General features: G+C 38.0%; 1 protein-coding gene across 19 annotated transcripts in view; it reads left to right on the top strand.

Moving 5' to 3' along the window:
- Nucleotides 1-19,692, top strand: part of LOC120543925 (neurexin-2-like) — a 126,566-nt gene extending 106,874 nt beyond the window's left edge. For 5 of the 19 annotated variants that reach the window (XM_039777327.1, XM_039777325.1, XM_039777326.1 and 2 more), the window contains 6 exons: nt 761-942; nt 8,996-9,167; nt 12,142-12,231; nt 13,943-14,271; nt 15,743-15,827; nt 17,116-19,692. In XM_039777327.1, the coding sequence (XP_039633261.1) occupies nt 761-942; nt 8,996-9,167; nt 12,142-12,231; nt 13,943-14,271; nt 15,743-15,827; nt 17,116-17,918 (1,661 nt within the window). In that variant the 3' untranslated portion in view covers nt 17,919-19,692. Of the gene's footprint in view, nt 1-760; nt 943-8,995; nt 9,168-12,141; nt 12,232-13,942; nt 14,272-15,742; nt 15,828-16,761; nt 16,804-17,115 lie in introns of all 19 variants that reach the window. The other 14 variants (XM_039777331.1, XM_039777329.1, XM_039777330.1 and 11 more) reach the window with 6 other exon arrangements.
- The last annotated feature ends 683 nt before the right edge of the window (nt 19,693-20,375 follow it).

The raw sequence follows: 20,375 nt of genomic DNA, 5'->3' as shown, positions 1-20,375 counted from the left end.
AATAGCTTGATAGCGCTTAATTACTGCAGATGATGTTTGACGAAGAGGTGAAGCTAGAGGTGAAGTAGAGACCAGGCGATTGATAATTACACTAAATGATAAATTTTTCATGTTAGGAAATAGTTACAATACATTATGAAATTTTAATTCAATGTCATTTATAGTGTAAAATCACAACAGGAGTTATCTCAGGACACTTTACAGATAGCGTAGGTCTAGACCACACTCTATCATGTACAAAGACCCAACAAGTCCCCCCAGAGGAAGCATGTATTGATGCTTTTATGATGGTTAATGTGAAAACCTGTTTAAAAAAAAAAGAATTATACACATTTGAAAAGCTGTATCTAATATGTCCCATCCTGTATTATGTGCTTAATTCTATGAAATCCTAAACTATGCCCTCATTTTTGGATGTCCACAGTGTCGGACCCAGCCTCAGTATTTGCAGTGAGAGCCATGTGGAATCACAATAAAACTGTTGTCATTTGGTTACATCTGTGAATGTAAAGCTTCATCATACTTTGCAAATTAGGCTACTTAACTGTGATTTAAGAGTAAAGCAAACCCTTTTAATAAATCCTGGTTTCTCTCTGCCTCCTGCATTATTTTGACAAATGAAAGATAGTGTCTGTGCAGTGGGGAGGAGGGTTAGTTGGCTGTGGTGAGAGGACAAATCTAAATCTCATCTTCATACTGGCCATGGAACTGAAAAAATATACAACAAATCTTTTTTCTCCTTCTGTCTTTTTTTCCCTAGCTGGGACCACGTACATCTTTGGGAAAGGGGGGGCTCTCATCACGTTCACCTGGGCCCCGAATGAGCGGCCGAGCACCCGAGCCGACCGGTTAGCCGTGGGCTTCAGCACTCAGCAGAAGGATGCCATCTTGGTGCGAGTAGAGAGCACCCATGGGCTCGGAGACTATCTTCAGCTGCACATAGTAAGTATGGGAAGCAGAGTTTGTGGCTTTAAGCATAACTGTCACTATTCACATGATCTTAGGCAATACTATAAATAGTTGTGCACATTCCTTTTCTGGTTTCCAAACCCATAAATCAGGAAGCTTACATTTCCAAAATGTAACAGACAATCAATGTAAGAATGACTGTGCAGAGATTGTCAGATATGTTTAGCCTTTTATTTTAAGTTCAAAATCATGTTTTGAATATTTGAGGGCAGACATAATTACCTGTACAGCAAGTCACAAATTGAATAGCACTTATGGTCTTTCCTATTGTGCTATTGAATGTATTACTCTGTGAACAGGGACACAAAGAAACGTTATATTTATAATTATAAAAGCATGTGTAAAAAAAAAAAAACAACAACCCCAAATTATATTAGATTTAGATTCAACTTTATTGTCATTGTGCAGAGTACAAGTACAAAGACAACGAGATGCAGTTTGCATCCAACCAGAAGTGCAAAAAAAGCATAAAAGTGCAACGTGATATACAAAGTCTAGACAGGTGGAGCATAGGCAGGACAAGAAATATTTTGCAGTGTTATAAGAGCAGAATACATACGGCTATGTAATATGAACAATGTATGGACAACATGTACAGATATGTGCAATGTAGCAGCAGTGGCATTATACTAGTAGTAAGAATAATATTGATATAGATTTATGCAGTGTATTAACAGAATATATAATAAGAAAAACAGAATAAATATGGCTATTCTGAATTAACCATATATACAGATATGTACAGTATGTACAGCTATGTGCAGTGTGCTTAGTAGGTTAAATTGTCACCAGGATGCAGAGCTAGAGTTCAGTAGGGTGACAACCGCAGGAAAGAAGCTTCCTCTGAACCTGCTACCTCGCGGACGGGAGTGGGGTGAACAGGCTGTGGTTGGGGTGGGAACAGTCTTTGATGATGCTGCGCGCCTTACGCAAGCATCGCTTGCCCTGTATGGTCTTGATGGAGGGGAGTGAGGAACCGGTTGGGCAGTTTTCACCACCCTCTGCAGTGCTTTCCGGTCATGGGCAGAGCAGTTGCCATACCAAACTGTGATACAGTTGGTGAGGGTGCTTTCGATGGTGCAGCGGTAGAAGTTCACTAGGATTTGAGGAGACAGGTGGACCTTCTTGAGTCTCCTCAGAAAGAAGAGACGCTGGTGAGCCTTCTTGATCAGGGTAGAGGTAAATACTTAAATCTTGTGAAAATCAGGACATTGTGAAGTGGGCAGCTAACTGGAGCAGTGGAAACTAGTCCACTCTGTCTGCAAACACAAGATAACAAACTTCCAGATCATGTTCTACCATTGTCTACATAATGCCTGAGCATATCAGTGAGCAACATTATTATGAGCAATATTTTTCCAGTTTTGGGGCTTACGCAGCTGGTGACTAACACTGAAATCATTTTAGATTTCTTCAGTTTTCATATTTAGATTGCTCTTATGCAATTTGGGATAGTACAGCTGAAAGTATAGTGTCATACAAGTATTGTCAGTAGCAATAATGTAATTTAAATGTAAATTAAAAGTGTAGAAAAGTAGAATAGACTGCAACAGTAAAAAGGATTTGGAGAAAGTTGTTTTAACCAAAATGGGGGAAATATCATACTGTCTTCCTAGATATGTTGATAAAGGCACAAAAATACTTTCTGGTATAGTACTGATGCTGCAATATTGATTAAATGAAATATTAATCTCTTATTTTTAAGTTTTATCTTGAATGTGCCTTTATTCTAACTTGGCACAGTGTTTGTCACAGCTTGTGTGATTCACTGATTAATGGCGCCTGAGTCCAAACATTGAGATAAAATAGGAACAAATAAATTATTACCACAAGATAGAGATACAATAGAGCAGTAGATGATTCAGAGATGCTTTCTGGTGATAAACACGTGTGCCTGTCAGTGGAACCAAGTGACTCCTCAGCAGCTGCCAGCAACTGTGTCTTTCCTAAAGGGAAATCAGCCTTTTTAGCATGTAGCCACAGGACAGATGTGCCATGATGAAGACCAGAGGGGAGATCTGTCAAACGTCTGTGTGTGGTGTAATAATTAAAATCACACCTGTTGTCAAAGCACAGGACAAAAATTGCAACTGGAGTTGGACTCTTATTAGCAGACACTTTGTTGTAAAGAAAGCTTCATAAACTCACAGATCCTGTCCTCAAAAGCAGAGCATTTTCTGCATATAATATTCCCGAGTTATTATTTCCAAACTGCACTGAACTGTTTTAACTATTTCTAACCTCTTAATGGCGGAAGGAGGAGTATCTCCAAATGTATTTTTGGCAAATCTACTGAGAGCATTTAAGGTATTAAATATATAAAACAAGCATGATTATCTTGCAATAGCTGAGCCCATGTACACAAATGAATCCCTGTGTTCATGCATTCACACACACAATCTGAGCGGATGGAATCGTAGCATAATTAAATCTGTGATATTAACAATAAAAAATAAAAAATAAGTTTGTATCTTCACATAAATATAACTGGTTTTGAAGTTAATATGCATTTGTTCAAAAAGCAAGACTGTGTTTTATTTTCCCGTAACAACATGTATTTACATAATCCTATCTCTCTTCTTTGGTGCACCCACACATCAAGCAATGATATTGTTTTATTTACTCTGTTTTAATATAACTCCGAAGTGGTAGGGTCTGCAATCGGGAGCTAGAGTATGAGTGTTGTGGGTCATGCTGGATTACATCAGCCCTGGCCTTTTAGAAGTCTACCAGATAAGCCCAATGTTGCAGGATGAGGTTTCCATGGCCCCAGGCTAACCTGTTAAACCAAATTTCAGGGTTTGGATGGAAAAATATATCTTATCCCCCTCGGACGGAAACAGAAATTTCACTTATCATTAATAGTGTCTTCCAATCCAATCCAGTACATATTTTGATATTAACTAATATTCTTGCATTCACTATTTCAAGTTGGTGTTTTATGATAGTTAACTGTGGCCTTCAAAAGAGGGAAGCTAAGGTAGTATAATATGGACACTGATATGAAAAAAATTTTCACGTATTTGTGCCTGGTTTAAGAATCTGGCTGCTGCATTTATCTAGACATGTTTGGTACAAATATCCTCCCCTGGATGTTTTCCTAACTGTCTCATTTAAATTGTATTTCCAGTTTAAGAAGTGTGAAACTGACCTTGCCAGGCGCCTTGGACTGTTGCTAGTAAATGCAAAGGCTGCTGCCTGCATGCAAAGCCAGCTGAAAAGATTTTCTGCCAGTATCCGCCAAGCCCTTGCACCCTGACAGATTGCTTGCTTTGACACCTTATTACTGATCGGTGGAGAGGAATCAAAAAGAGTTCAGATGGTGTTGAAGTCTTTTTTGGTTTCTCTAACTAAGCTTCATTAAAATCCCACCTTCTTGTTTTGTAGGGACCCAAATTGTCTTTTCTTGTAGTTTATTTATGCATATAATTAATTCCACATTTTATCAGTCTAGAGCTAGGCAATATGGAAAAAATCTAACTTCACGATATTGTTGACCAAATACCTTGATATCGATATTGCGACGATATTGTTGGGTTGACAATTGGTGCTTACAAAAAAATATTTACACAATGAGATTTTTGATAAATAATCATCATTAATTTGTATATAATAACTAAGTGGGTAAAGGCAAATAATAGAAAAGCTAGAACAGTCTGGTAAATTAAAAAAATTACATCACTTTACTGTAATCCAGCCATTAAAACCAGGAAAGACAACACTTGTGTCATATCACGATATTACGATATCCAAAACCTAAAACGATATCCAGTCTCACATCACAATATCAATAAAATATCGATATATTGCCCAGTCTGTTTTCTTCCTCTGCTTGCCCATTGAAGAAGAGGAAGACTGTGGAAACTAGGTGAAGACAGAGAGAAGTGGTACTCTGGTCAAAATAACACTGGCCACAAGGGAGAGTTGAAAATAGTAAAGGAAACAAATGATATATGAGTTGTATGTGCTACAGGGATTTGGGGCTTTCAGATGAGGTGCCTGAGAATAGAATTCCCTTCTTATAATCTTCCTCGGATATCAAGCTTTCCATTCAAAACCACAATGTGAGGAATAATCACAGTGGAACTTTATTAAACAGGGTAAATCATGTAATAAAGGAGTTAAAACTCTTCCTTAATAAACTACCTTAACAGTCATAATAAATGTGGGCACCTTGTAACAAACAGAGCCCTTTCATTGAATTTGAAATGCTTTTGATTAACAGATATGACTATTAGCGCAATCAAGATAAAACGTCACATTAGTCTAGCGCTAGATTGATCATTTAGAAAAGATGATGTTTTTACAGCTGCAAATGTAGTGTTTATAATTCTTCATTAAAACGGCAAAAAAGAAATCATCACATCATATATAGAAGATTGCTGTGTTACAATGGCCCCATGGTTAATTGAAACTGGAACTTTGTGGATGGAACTCCACATAAACAAGCTTTAAAGACCAATTACTCTGTACAAAAAAAACAGACCATATTCACCAGAGAGTACATTAGAGAGGCTAACACTACTTTCAAATGGTCATGTTTTTAATGAGTGACTAAAAGCTAAAACAAAAACAGAGGATTAATTGTGAAAAGTTATGACAATTAGAAAAAGCAATGTTTCACGGCAGAGCTTAAAACTACAGTAGAAAGGATGATGAAGTTAATTAATAATACAGTAAGCTGATAAGGTTTTGGTGGACCTCAGTGATTCCTTAAGTTGATTTCTTATGCATTTTTCGAATACGGAAGTCTTTCTTAATAAATATTCTGCCTCACACTATGTGGAAACGCTTCACACAAAACTCATGAATCTGTATATTTCAGGAGGGCACTTTCATATTTCAAAGGCAGAGCTCAATCTGCCTTCTGTGTGTGCTCCACATGCATTCATTTTGGGTTCCTCATTTCAAATGTATGATAGATAAGTTAGATACAAGACTGCATGCTCTGCTTGCTAAATGTTATATCTATAACACTGTTCATTTTGTGATTGCAATCAGAGTTTTTCCCCACAGCTGAAATACATTTTACAGTAATAACTAGATATTTTTTTAGATATAACTAATTTCAGAGAAAAAAAAATAGGTGCCTTTGATCATTTGGGAAATGTGTAACGGTTCAAAGGAAATAGAAAACAGCTCACAATTTAGTGTGAGGAGAAGTTTTTTTCATTATTTATAACAATCTGTCATTTTCATCCAGTAATCTGCTTTAAAAAGAAAGGAGTAGACACTTGTTTTCCACTCAGAATTAAAAACATGTTTGTATTTATGAGGTTCCTTTTATGTTACAGTATGCTATGCTGAGTTTAATGAAGAGAGAATAGGAAAGATAAGAAGTCTCTGAATTCCCAATACTATAGATGCAAGCTACCAACTGCTTCTGAGGAGAATTCTCCAGTAAAGTAGAGAGTCAATAAACGTATCAAATGCAGAGAAAGACAGTTGGCTGGTAGCAAACTGAGACAGACAGATGTGCTTGTCTTCTTAAAAGAACCATGATCTATCCACCCTGTGCTCGGTTTAAAAATGTATCAGGTCGCAGTGGTATTGCATCATAAAAGAATTGTCAATACCATAGAGCTTTTGGTTTTTCTTTTTCATCTCATTAAAATTGTATCCATATAATAATAAATCATTTTCCCAAATATGAATTAGAGGAGGCTGCAGCTGAATTTCAATCCCAGACTGAAAGCTCCGAAAGGAAACAGGGAATACTCCATTAGAGCTGATGCCAAAACAGCTAGGTGGGAGACTACGTGGCTTTTCATGAGGATATGCCTGACTAGCATTATACCCAAACACATGGGCATTAAGAAAAAAGTGACCTGGAAAGGCCAAGCTTTTGTTTACTAAAACTGGGCTGCAGCAGTGTTGCTTTGCCAGCTGTCAAAAGGTGCTTTGGGGCTGTTTGGTAATCATGCTGTAAGACTGAGTAAGCAAAACAGAAGCAACTCTTTTGTTGAAGAGTGTTCTGGCCCTGGAGATGTCAATTGTTGTCCAGAGTATATGGGTTGATTTTGACTTGAGGCCACACTACCCTGTAGTTACTTAATGAATACTCATCAGTTTGCTTCATGGGAAGAGTGATTAAATCATAGGCAAACTAATTGCTCAGCATGTGCAGGATATAAGTAAGCAAGGAATGCAATAGAGATTTCTTACAGAAAATGTAAGGAATATTAAATGTAAATAAAAAGGTGATAATATGGTTTCTTAACATTCATTTATAAAATGTGACTCAGGAGTCTCCCATCCTGCTGATTGCCACTAACCTACAGTAACACTGACTTTAGTTAACTCACAGTTTCATAGTGAGTTACTGTGAGTGGGTAGACATTTGTCATAGAGGGGTTTTATCTTCTTTTTGATTTGTGTGAATTTGATTATCCAGCTTCATGCACCATAAATCAGTCGCACATTGCCTCCTCCTGGGTTCATGACAACTTTCAAGTGATTACAGAATTCAGAAAGACAATCCAAAGAGCCATCCACCTGCTGCTAACCTTCAATATGAAGGAGATAGAGCTCCTTTATATGAAATAGGTTGAAAGTTGATTTCTCGTGCTTAAAACTTATATTATTAATTGGACGTTCAAGGTCTCCGAGGACACTTCACACTTCTAACACCAACTGTGTCAGTATGAATAATTATTTTAAATTCAAAAGGTTTCTAGAAGGATTTTACATATGATTAGGGGGTGAGAGCAAAACTTTGAGACAGGTTTTACATCCCACAATAGCAGCCACCATCAAGGAAAGAAAAGAAGTATTTCTGTCTACATATTTGAACTTCTGGTCTTTCAGTGAGTAATGCAATACTTAAAGAATGAGAGAAAGGGAACAATCAGTTATATTAATGTGTGTAATATGTCAAGAAATGTGTGGATGGTTCTGAAAGAAAAGCCAGGGAATCCAAATGTAATGCAAGACCTTTGTGCAAGACCCACTGTGGTAAATATTTATGTCTATAGGGCCAATAAATATTGTGTACACCGGGTGCCATGCAGGACCAGCAGTCTGCAGGATTTCATTTCAGTAAAACACTATACCAGCCAATTTTACTGTTTACTTCCTCTCCTCTTTCTGCTTGAAGGTGTGATATAGTGCAGCTGTGAGAGGAGAGGTTGTTTAAATAAAAACCTGCAGACTCGTGGCCCTTGATACTACACAGCTGAGTGAGGGAAGCTACACAGCCTGAAAGTCACTTATTATTAATATTGTGTATAGTAATGAGGTTTTATTTATGTGCACAACATGCTATTGTGCATGTGAGACATACTCTACAACAGGCACTCATTGCATAACCATTTGACTGCCTGTAAAATGAGTACCAATGAATTACATTGTCATTTGCTTTGTCGACCTGGTACTGTTGCACCTAACCGTCAGGCTGACAAAGGGTATTCTGTGTCAAACTGTAATGACTGACGAGCCACATTGTAGGTTTTTATGTTATTTGTATTTTACAAAGGCTATTGCTTTCTAACAGTTTGTAGATAGTCAGCAGAGTTGAAGTGTAATGTTGTGCTCCTACTGCTGCAAATTCATGTGCTGTTTCTCACGATATATCCACACATTAGCACCTTGACCTTGTGTTGCATTTAGAGAGACTGCAAAGCAGCAAATGTACAAAGGCCAGACAGGCACAGAGACCCCACACACAGTTGGTTTCCAATGTTTCTTATTAGTGCCACCCAAAGGCTGGCTTGAGAAGCAGCTTTGATCTTTGAGGAAGGTTGGTAGTAGCAGGGAGAGGCTGACGGGGAGAGAAGTTGGTCAACCAAAAGAGATGCAGAAGGATTCTGTCAAGAGTGATCCACATCAGGAAACCTGAGCTGCCTGCTGAGGGAGAACGATACTGCACCCTAAAGAAAGAACTAAACATACTGTCCATGTCACAAAAGATACGCTTGTACCACTTAGATTAGATTTCTGGCTGAAAACTAATAGTCTGCACATTTTTAATAATTATGTTATGACATTTTTTTTTCATTTGTAACATTCATTCTTTTTTCACCTGCAGGATCAAGGAAAAATTGGTGTCATCTTCAATGTGGGGACAGATGACATCGCCATTGATGAGCCTGCTGTCATGGTAAATGACGACAAGTACCATGTAGTACGCTTCACACGCAGCGGTGGCAACGCCACTCTTCAGGTGGACAACCATCCAGTCATTGAGCGTTATCCACCAGGTAAGACTGATGGGACAAACTGTGTGGTTATACGATACATAGAGAAATGGCATGGAGCATCTGGATTAGCGAGAGAGGATTGCATGTTTGCCTATCAAACCTTGAATGAGTACTTACAAAATGTACTGTTTGCAAAAAACTGATTGGCAATTTACCCCGTGGCTCATTTTAATTCAGCTTTCCCGTCTAGTTATTTCATCGCTCTATAAGCTATCTATTAAGTTGCCACACACATATAACTGGACATGCCATATTGCATAAACAATATAATAATCTGAAATTGATACATTTGCCTCAAGCTGCCTTGCTAAGTATATCTAGCAATGAAAGGATGTTCATCAGCAGCTGTCCTTTTTGCAGACAGTTTGGCAGATAGGTGGGTAAGGATGTAGCCGATGGGGAAAAGATCTTCATTTACAGTAAATTAAAGCAGCATCTTCCCTCTAAAATTGGCTTTTCATGAGGATATGCATGTGGCCCAAGCGGCATTTTGTAGATGTTTTTGGAAGATGTAATACAGTATCTGTGTTCCAAGCACAATATAAGTCTAAAATAAGTTGTTATCAATCTACCAGCCTTTGGTCTAGGTTGAACGGTGAATATGTGGCTATTAATTCAGCTGATAAATTCTTGTTGACATTAACAATTTTGTAGTGAAAGTGCTTCCATTTACATTCCGTGTAGTGTCCACTGGCGTACACTAAGCTGGCCTTTCCATGATGACTGTTTTACATAAGCAGATTGATGGATTTGGCTGAATGTATACTGTATTCTATCTGTTAAAGAGCTTAGACCAAAAAAGCACAAGTCATATGTGAGTTTTACATTTCAATGTTGTCTTTGGTGTCCAGGTAATTGTTAGATGCCAATACGTAAAATACTGTACATATATACATCATATATACGAGGATTAAAGTGTTATCTTATTTCAGGTGTGATCATGTCCTAAGCAACATATGAAATTATCAATTCCATATTTGGAAATTATATTGGTACATTTTCTTCTGGCTTATACATTTTGGAAAAGTTGAATACATTAATGGCATTGCATATTAAATGTAGACTAGATCTGCATAAGCACAAAGGCAAACAAACCAAATGAATGCATCTTGCACACACAGATTTTTACTGTCCAAGAGGTGTAAAGCTCACCAACCTTTGTACACTCATACCTAATATACACATACACCAAAAAACTCCACATACATAATGTGATCACAACCAGCTGTGCTTTAACCTGCTGTGAACCAATCAACCAATTAACCTTATTTAGAACAGGTGCACCAGCTGGCATAGCGGTAGGAAACCAAGTCCCCCCTCTGCCTCCAGCTAGTGCTCACAGCACACATACACCTGCCACTGTTGTACATAAATAAAAAATTGTGTAATGGTGATGGCCAAGAGTGTTGTGTATACACTCTATGTCAGCTTCCACTCAGTAATCAGTGTTTTTTTTAAATGACAAGGGTACTTTTGCTGAAAAGGGAGTGTATATCGCATAGTTGAGTAAAGGAGACATAACTGATTTTTTTTTTGGCTTTAAATGGGCATCAAACATATAGTATATAACATCTTCTAACATTTGTGTGAAGCAAAAACACAAGGTCACTGCCTGCAGCTCTCCAAAGGCTCAATGAATGCTTCACTTATTTTAAAACCTGCTTTATATTAAAGCTTACAGTAAAAATATTGTCTAGGTTAGCTTTCCTTTAATTGTCATGCACCGTCATGTACTGTGCCTGCTTTTCCATGTTGTGCTGTAATCCTAATCCTTTATTTATTTGTTGTCCAACAACATGGCTGACTTTAAGCTGCTATGTATTCCCTTAATCATTTGTATCTGTTTATTTACATTTTTATTCAAAAGATGTGGGTTAAACATGTTTTCAGATAACCTGTTCTTAATCTCTAAACTTTACATTAAACAAGGCACCCGACACAGTAATAGTAATTCATAAATAGTGTCAACAAGAATTTACGAGTAAAGTGAGGACCATGTGGCTAATGATCAACAGATCTTCAGTGCTAGATCAGTATAATACTGAATGAAAAGTATTTATGGCCCTTATTAACTGGGCAATTCATACTGTCAAAGTTTGTGTCAAACAGTATATTTCATGAAGTATTTTTCATTCCATTAATTACTCTTCTGTTTTGCATGTGTTAAATAGAGAGTTGAAGTCCTGCCCCACTTGAGAGCAGCTTCGGTCCTATTAGCCATGATTCCACAGTGTAGTTTTGCATAAATAAATAGAATTCATAGATCTTTCCCAAAAATGTGTTATTGGTGTTAGAGCTAAATGTTTATCCCCTACTGGACTTGTTAATAAAGTCTGCAAATATTGTATGAAGGCATATATTGTTTTTTAATTCAACAACTACAGCTCCCATGAGTTTTTTTATATAGACATGCTGTCAATATCTCATGGGAGCTGCAGTAAAATATAATGTCTATCACACAGTATATTATAAAAAATACATTGTGGAACAAAAGTGGGGTGAGACTTTGGCCCTTTATACTGCTGTTCTTTATGCTGCTGTAACTACAGAATGTGTATCACTGTCTAAATGCATCAACTGTTTTCCTGATTGTCTTTGTTGAAGTGGCTGATTTTCTTAATGCTTTCTCATGTTTACCTGAATTAACCTTTTTTATTTAATACAGTACATAAAATAATCTTACATTTGACTGTTATTGGTATACTTTAGATTATGCTTTTCTTAATAAATAGCTAAATAACTCTAACTAGCGTAGCACATTATAAATAGCCTAAACATTAATCTAATTAGCTTTAACACTGTTACTCGTAATAACTAGATAACACTAAGTAAATCCCAAGTTTCTTTTAACTCACAGCTGGGTTAAAATTGATAACTTGTTAAACCTGTTAGCTATTATAACACTGTTTCTAACCATGTGATCTTTCAACTTGCAGACTTTAACCTTTAATCTGTCTCTCCAAATTCTTTGAAGGACACTATGATAATGAACGACTGGCTATTGCCAGACAAAGAATCCCATACAGACTTGGTCGGGTAGTTGACGAGTGGCTACTCGATAAAGGTAAAAATTAATTGATTAATTAATTAATCCTTGAAATAACTACTAAATAACCTTTCCCCATGAGAGGTGTAGTGCCAGAAGACAAGGGTGACAAGGATCAAGTTGCCCAGATGTATACATACATTTTAATTGGGCTTTCTATTGGCTATGAATTTTGATTTGAAGTGGAATTCAAAATAAGTGTCAAAGCGAAGGGGTATAGCCTACTTGGCATTTATTCTTTGTCATCCTTACATCTTGTGGAAAAACTGCACCTTAACAACGATTTTAAACCGATTAATTAAAAACACATAACCCTTGTCTAACCCTCTATCGTCCCTCTTAACCACTGTGTGTAATTAGATACTGTGTGTAAATATTCTACAAAAAATCATTAAAATGCTGTGTACCAGTGAAACTAACATGTGACGTAAGTTGGCCAGGTCTCTTTCCTCCTAAACTGAACATTTTAAAATATATCTCCTGGATGTGATCCCTCCAAATTAATTTATTTTCCCTTTCTTTTTCCCTGCAACCTTGTATTGCCATACCTTGTACAACAATGTCAGTAACCACATCAGCTTCCCAAGCTTAATTTGTTTTGCTGCAATTAAACAGCCCTCACAGGCTGTTAAAGTAGATCACTGTTTGCAGCCAATAACTTTGCTAATAAGTATTCAGTGTACAGAAATCGGCCTGTTACTGTACTGCAGTCCATCTCCTCTGATTTAGCGCTGCTTCACTGAGGCTGCTGACAGTGGTGCTGTTAGATATCATTGCCCCTTTCAGGAGGTGAAACAATTGGACTAGAGGGAGCCTAGAGCAGACCATGTACCAATGGCCTAAAGGCTGATGAAGTTAGTGAAGGGTGGGACATTTTTATAATACACCCATCACTTCAAGAAGCAGTCATAAGATTTGCATCCTTGCACCATCTGTTCTTGAGTTAAGAGATAAATATATATCCTGGACAAACATCTGCTCTTTTTTCCCAACTGATGAATAAAAATAAAACACTCTCTGGTCAGTCTCTGTTGTCTTAAATGAATGTATTTATTAAAGTACTGGTACCAGTAAACATACTCCATGCATCAGATGCTGCGCAGAGTCAGCTTGCTAAGCCCCCTCACCACTAGCTTAGTTATACCAAAGCTGCCTTGAGAACAAGGTTATAAAGAGAGACATCTTCTTAAACCCCCAAATCCAGTCAGAACCAAGCATACTGTATCTCAGGAAATTGAGACAATCTTTATGACTGGACTGTCTGAACATTCTCTTACGTCAAAGGTTGCAATGCCCCTTTTTAATTAACAGAATAATTTACAGTGATTCAGCAATATAACATATATACATTTCAGTCATTTTCTACCACACCTACAGGCAGTTCGCTAACAACAGTAATAATTCAAAATGACTTCCTCTGTTCTATAAAAACACTTAGACTAAATAGGCACCTAAACATATAACCCTCCTCTGATGGTTGCAACCTGCATGTATAATGTTTAAATCTAAATCACAGACTTGCTGATAACTAACCTTCCCCTTTTAAAGTTAACATCTAATTGAGTTTTAAATAAATTACTAAGTATTAATGTTATATATAATCACTAAAGCCCACCTGGTTCAAATTGTGTTACTGTGCAAGCTCTGCCGTATGACTTCTGTATGTCTGCTCCACTATTCTCTCCCCTTTTCCACCTCTTTCTCTCTCTATGTCTCTGTCTAACTTCAGGGAGACAGTTGACCATCTTTAACAGCCAGGCAGCCATTAAAATTGGCGGTCATGACAAGAATCGGCCCTTCCAGGGTCAGATATCAGGGCTCTACTACAATGGTCTTCAGGTGCTCAAACTGGCAGCAGAAAATGATCCCAGCGTGCAGGTGGAGGGAAACCTGCGTCTTGTCGGGGACTCGCTCTCTGTGTTGACCACAGACACCACCTCTGCCACCCCGCTGGCAGTGTCTGATATGTCTACCACAATCATGGAAACCACCACCACCATGGCTACCACCACCACCCGCAGGCAGCGGTCACCCAGCTTGAGGGAGAGCATTTCAAAGGTCAGAGAGAGTATTTAAGGAATTTTTCTTTTTTAAAGAACTGGATCCTAAGTAATTGACAGCTGGAGGTTAATTGGTTTATAACTTAGATGAGGGTTGTTGTCACCACTTTTCCAGGAGCTAAGTGATGGGACAATCGGATAATAAATCTGATTCCTCGGTTCCTCTCTACACATGTAATGGCCCTTAACTTTGGAAAAAGAAAATCTAATTCCTTCTTTAAAATTGAAACGTTTTTATTTAAAGTAAAATATCAAAAATCCTTAAATTGGCTTCTTTTTCTGATTTTAAAGTCATTCAGATTTGAACAGCGGAGTCTCAGAGGAAGATGAACTCTGTGTGTATTGTGCAGGTGTTGAATTGAACATTAACAATCATCAGAAGGAAAGTTATTCTGTTTTTTTTAATCAAGACAGAAGTTGCTGTTAAAGCTTAAAATAAAAACACACCACGTGCTAGTCTCAAGCAACAATTACCTCTTTAGAAATGCATCATCACTGCACACTCAAAGGATTCTGATACAATGAAATCATTATTAAAATCTATTTTCCCTTATTGAAAATGCATTATACATAAATGCCACATGTGATAATGATTAGAAGGTTAGGTTTGATCCTATGTATCTGATCTTGAATTCATCACATAATTCTCTTTATTTCCAAGTGTGCTAGGATAATAATATAATAAAACATTCATGTTACAATATATTTTTGAACTAGCACAGCTATAATTAAAAAAAAGGTTTTAGTGAACACAGTTGAATTTCACACATTGAGCAGTCACAGCTTCTAGACTGGTGAACATACCAACCACTATTTCAAATGATTTGATTTTAATCCAAATGCTGCAAACCTGCCAAATTGAAAGGGTTTCAACAGTTGTACTTGGAGTCCTGACGTTTTCAAAGACAAATCCCCTGCCTCTCCTATTAAAAATACAGAGTGCATTTTTTCATTACATTTTCTCTTGTCCAGTTTCCCTAAAATTGCCTTCTCTGTATTTTCAATTTATCCAAGTAATCCATTTGTGAACCATTTATTCCTCGCTCTGCTCAGGTATTCTGACTCCACTGTGCACACTAACATCCAGTTTAGACATATTCACTGATTTAGTATATAATAATTTCTTTTTCAATATTTCTATAAAGGAATTGTACAAAGACCAAATTATAGAGAATTAAAGAAAACATAAAACATTTACCCTACTGAAAATTTACCCTCCACCAGCAGTACTTTGTTCGTTTGTAAACACATGAAGTTGGCCACAGGGGTGAAAGATAAAAAGCAGCTGCATATGGGCACATTTTGGATTTGTAGTCTTACTCGTGTTGCTCCAAGCAAAAACACAAAAGTGGTACAGTGCTGCATACTGCAGTTTTTCCTTAAATAGGGCAGCCAGCAAAAAAATCTAGATAATGGGAATGTGTTGTATATTTGTTGAAAACAACAACTTTTCTTCATTTTCCTTTTAGCCGCAGAACTCTGATGATATTTTGGTGGCATCAGCCGAGTGTCCAAGTGATGATGAGGACCTGGAAGAGTGTGAACCAGGAACAGGTGGGTCAGCCATGGTGAAAAAAGAAATGGGAGTAAAGCTCTCATCCAACAAGATTGTAGAAAAACCACACTGACTTCAGGCAGCCATCGTTATTTTTTAAATTTTCTATTCTCCCTCTTCAGTTTCATGTTTCTGTAGCTGTCATTTACTCAGGGGCTTGATGAATGTTGTTAAGTTAATAAATGACTATGTTAAGTCACTGAGGTAACACAATGGTGATTAAGCCTGATGAAAGCCCTTGCATTTGCAGTACTAAGTGTGTGTGTGTGTGTGTGTGTGTGTGTGTGTGTGTGGGGCAACATACCTCGGACGTTCACAAGCTGCACCTGCAATTACCGCTTATCACCATAGGTGTTGACAAAGACAACGAAACAGAGATCTTCGAGATTGTAACCTCAAGTCATGTCTGTAACTCACCAAATTGGACAAAGAAAATCTTTATGAGGAGTACTCCATACATTAAGAGTGGAACACAGTAGACAGTAGATCAGGCTTGTGACAGGAACAAGCTGTGGAACTTAGGAAGGAGTCTGCCCTTATTATGGGTGCCTCAATTATTAATATGACCTTATCAAAATTGTTTGTTGTTGACTGGCCCTGCAAAGCGTGACTCAAATAATGATGGAAGAGAACCTAGCAGCCATGAAAAAAAAGCGCAGAATCAAATGTCAACGCATGGCGTATACAATATATATACATATATACACATACATAGAGCTAAATATAGGGGTTTAGTTGGTGAGTAATCTATATCCAAACAGTGATTAAATATATACGGGACACACTGGTTGCTTTCAGTAAGCCACAATATTCCATGTGTGATTCCTTCATTAAATAACCTGTCTGTGATTTCTCTTGTCACCCCTTAACCCCTGCATACTGCATGGCGATTTAATTTACTGTTCTTTTGTCTTTTATATGCTCTTCATTCAGCTGCCGCCTTTCATGGGTCATCTTGTATGTTTATGTCTACATGTGAGCTCTTTAATGTTCTTGCTGTATTGTACTTTGTATTATGTTTTCATAATGTTACACAATCAAAATCTGCACACCCAAACATTGACTCCATTCAAGAATCGAGAACTGTACACGTCGTTCAAGAATGGTGGTTTTGATTTGTTTTTCTCTTCATGTGCCAACTATTGTATTGATATTGACTGATAAGCCAGGTCATTTTAGTTTAATTTTTCAGTAATATTCTACATAATAAACATTTTAAATTTAAAAATTTAAAATTTAAATCCTTTTCTAATATAGGATCCCCTACCTTTTCTGTTTCCTTTCTAGGAGGTGAATTAGTGTTGCCTATTATAACAGTGGATTCCCTTGAGTCCCCATCCATCGCCACCCGTTACCCCGTCATCCCTCCTCCCCCTACCCTCTTATCCCCACTTGAAACCACCAAAGAGTCCCTGATACTCCCTCCTCACCCTTCCTGCCCCCCGGACCAGGAGGGCTGTGGTGACCCTGTGGAGGTCTCAGCCTTCGGCTCTGGGGAGATGACGGAATCAGATGACGAGGACTTTTACAATAATAACTCCCCAATGGTCACTGACAGGACAGTCCTTCCTCCACCTCCCACCGCTGGTGAGGGTGGAGTCCAGAAACCCCGCCCCCTACCTCCTTATGTTCCCACCACCAACCCTGACCAGCTCCACATCCCCGCAGGCAAAATGAACACCCGTGACCAGGTGCTTCTGCCCCCTGTTCCTCCATCCTCCCGAAACACACCAGGACTAACTTACCCCCCCAATTTTCCCCATGTGCCCACAGCCAACCCCACAGCCTCTGACGAAAAGAGCCAACCCGGTGCCGTGGAGGTGATCAGGGAGTCCAGTAGCACCACGGGGATGGTGGTTGGTATTGTGGCTGCTGCTGCTCTCTGCATTCTTATCCTCCTCTATGCCATGTACAAGTACCGCAACCGGGACGAGGGCTCCTACCAGACAGACCAGAGCCACAATTTTGCCAACAATTCCACTGTGGAGGGCAACGGAGCAGTGGTCAAAGACAAAAGCACAGGAACGGCCTCTGTGGCCAAGGCAGTCACAAAAGGCAAAAAGAACAAAGACAAAGAATATTACGTCTGAGAACAGAGAAGGAGAGAAGTGTGGACTGAAACAAGAGGATAAGAGAGGATGCTGTTGTTTTGCTCCCAGATTTTGTCAGGTCGACCATCAGAGAAATTTCACAGGCCACAAAAAGCAACTGTACACAAAGCAATGCTTGCTTTCAACAGTTGCATTTTTCTCAAAAGTCAAGTTTGCCCAGCTCCTAATAGTGATAAAATCCTCATCTACAGTACAAGATCGGACTCATTCTCTGGGTCACAATATGCACCCAGTCTGCATTCACCAATTCTTTGTTAGTGTATCATTTTTTTATGTTTTCAACAAGCTTGGAAGAGGCATTCTCACTTTTGGCTTTGTATATAGCATGGTACAGTAAAGAAAGTGCTGAGAACATCCAGACAGATTTGCCTAAATGTTTCTTTGTACTTCTTTGTAATGCTCTATCTCAAGTCTCAATATCCCCGTTATGATATATGAGGCAGGACCAGCCAGATATTGAATTTTTATGGTAGGTGAGCGGAGAGCACACCAGTAGTTCTGACTACACTCGAAATGAAAGCCCTTATATTTGGATAACACATCATCTCTGCAGCCTCCATGTTATGTTATGTGGTTTTCAAACTCCCCAGTCACTCTGCCCCCATCCACAAGAGATGGTATTACAGTATGTTGCCGGTGCAGTATCGTAAATGAGGCATAATATTTAGCTCTCCTGGAAAAAAGACAGCATTTTAAAGGGATTATTAAATCACCCACAATACTCCAGCCAGTCAACCTTATAGTATGATGGATCAGAAACATTATTTATGTGAGATGTCACAGTCAGTTTTTCATGCCATTCCAAGTAGGGATAATTGTGAACAGTCAGTCTACACCAGTGAAGGTATTTCTCTGTAAACATTGCTTGTATGTACATATAGAGGTTAGCAGATTGAAAAAGCATTGTGTACGCAGGGGAACAGGCATAAAGAAGATTAAACGTCTGAGATGCTCTGCCCCCCTCACACGATATCATGACAACATTAAAAGCGCTGCCACCCCACCTTCAAAGGAATTTGGGGGAACACAGACTCACATTTGAGAATGTTTTTCTTCATGGAAAGGGAGAAGCAACCTGCCTCACCAGAGGCTTTCTCAGTCTTGATTTCATCCTTTCTCAAAACTGTCATGGGATCATTCAAAAAGCACACTGAAAATGTAAACATATCTATGAGACATACAGTAGATATTCCTTGTAAAGCAGCCAAACATGTATTGTTTTTTCTATCAGTTACTAAAAGACTATTCTATGAGATGAATAATTGAAGGTTTGTGAATTGTATTGATATTTCTCTGATATTTCGATGTATCTTGTTACCACTCCTCTTAACACGTTACATTTTAGATTGCCTTTTACTTAAATCCAGACAAAAGCACACTCCTCAAATAGCCGCAAAAATCTTTTGTTTTTGCATTATTTACGGTTCAGATTATTCAGAGAAAACACAAGGATGGAACAAACAAATGTTTGGTTTTGTTGCATTGTGCATTTTATATGTGCTGAATCTGTTACTCAATGGATCTGATAATATAAAGCCATTTTCTCTGTTGAGTTATGTCTACATTTACTTTTTCATGCTCTGTGATTTCCTGTTATTTTTTATGAAAGTGCCATTCAACATGAGCTGCTCAGCGCTCAAAAAATATTCCATTCCTCACTCATTGCTATTGTATAGTGTTCATGTGAAATGGATCTTAATATGTGTACAGAACGTGGATAAATATGAAAATACACTTGATTATATACTTTGTACACACCTGTGTCGTGTGTTGCTTTTTGTAAATTCACAAAGGATAGACAGAAAGGATATAGTTTTAAGGTCAGTGGAATCCAGAGTGGACTGGCATGAATAAGGATTTTAGGTAATAATTATGGTTTGAATCAGGTATGTAGCCACAGTTTTTCTAATATCAATGTAATGTACTAATCTATCTAGCAGTGATTATGCTTTGGCAATTTTTTTGGATAAAAGAAACGCAATGATGTAATTTTACAAAGGTCACACTTTGCTAACAAGATGCGTTAACATGTTTAACATGAGGAAACTGCGTTTCACATAAATTGCAGGTCATGATGTGTTTTAAAAATGTGTCTTACACTTGAGTTTCATCATCACCTACTCTCTTCTCTCTCTCTCTCTCTCTCTCTCTCTCTTCCTCACTTGAGCACTGTGTAGTTCTGGTGTGTTAGTGATGCCTGGTTGTCCATTATTTATTATAAAAGGAAATGTTTTAAGTGTTTTCTCTGCACCTTATACTACCTGCTGCTGTACAGTTCAGGTATATATATATATATATATATATTAATACAATTATTTTAGTGAGGCTTTCTTGGACACAGGAAGCTTAAAAAACTAAATATCAAGTAATCTCAATCCCGGTTAGGGCCACTGGGAATTCACACCACACTTGAGTAACTCAGCCTGGGCTTGGAAC

Source organism: Perca fluviatilis, chromosome 16 (assembly GCF_010015445.1).
Source record: "Perca fluviatilis chromosome 16, GENO_Pfluv_1.0, whole genome shotgun sequence".
Lineage (NCBI taxonomy): Eukaryota > Metazoa > Chordata > Actinopteri > Perciformes > Percidae > Perca > Perca fluviatilis.
Note: the sequence above shows the minus strand (reverse complement) of the source record. Positions and strands in the feature narration are given on the sequence as shown.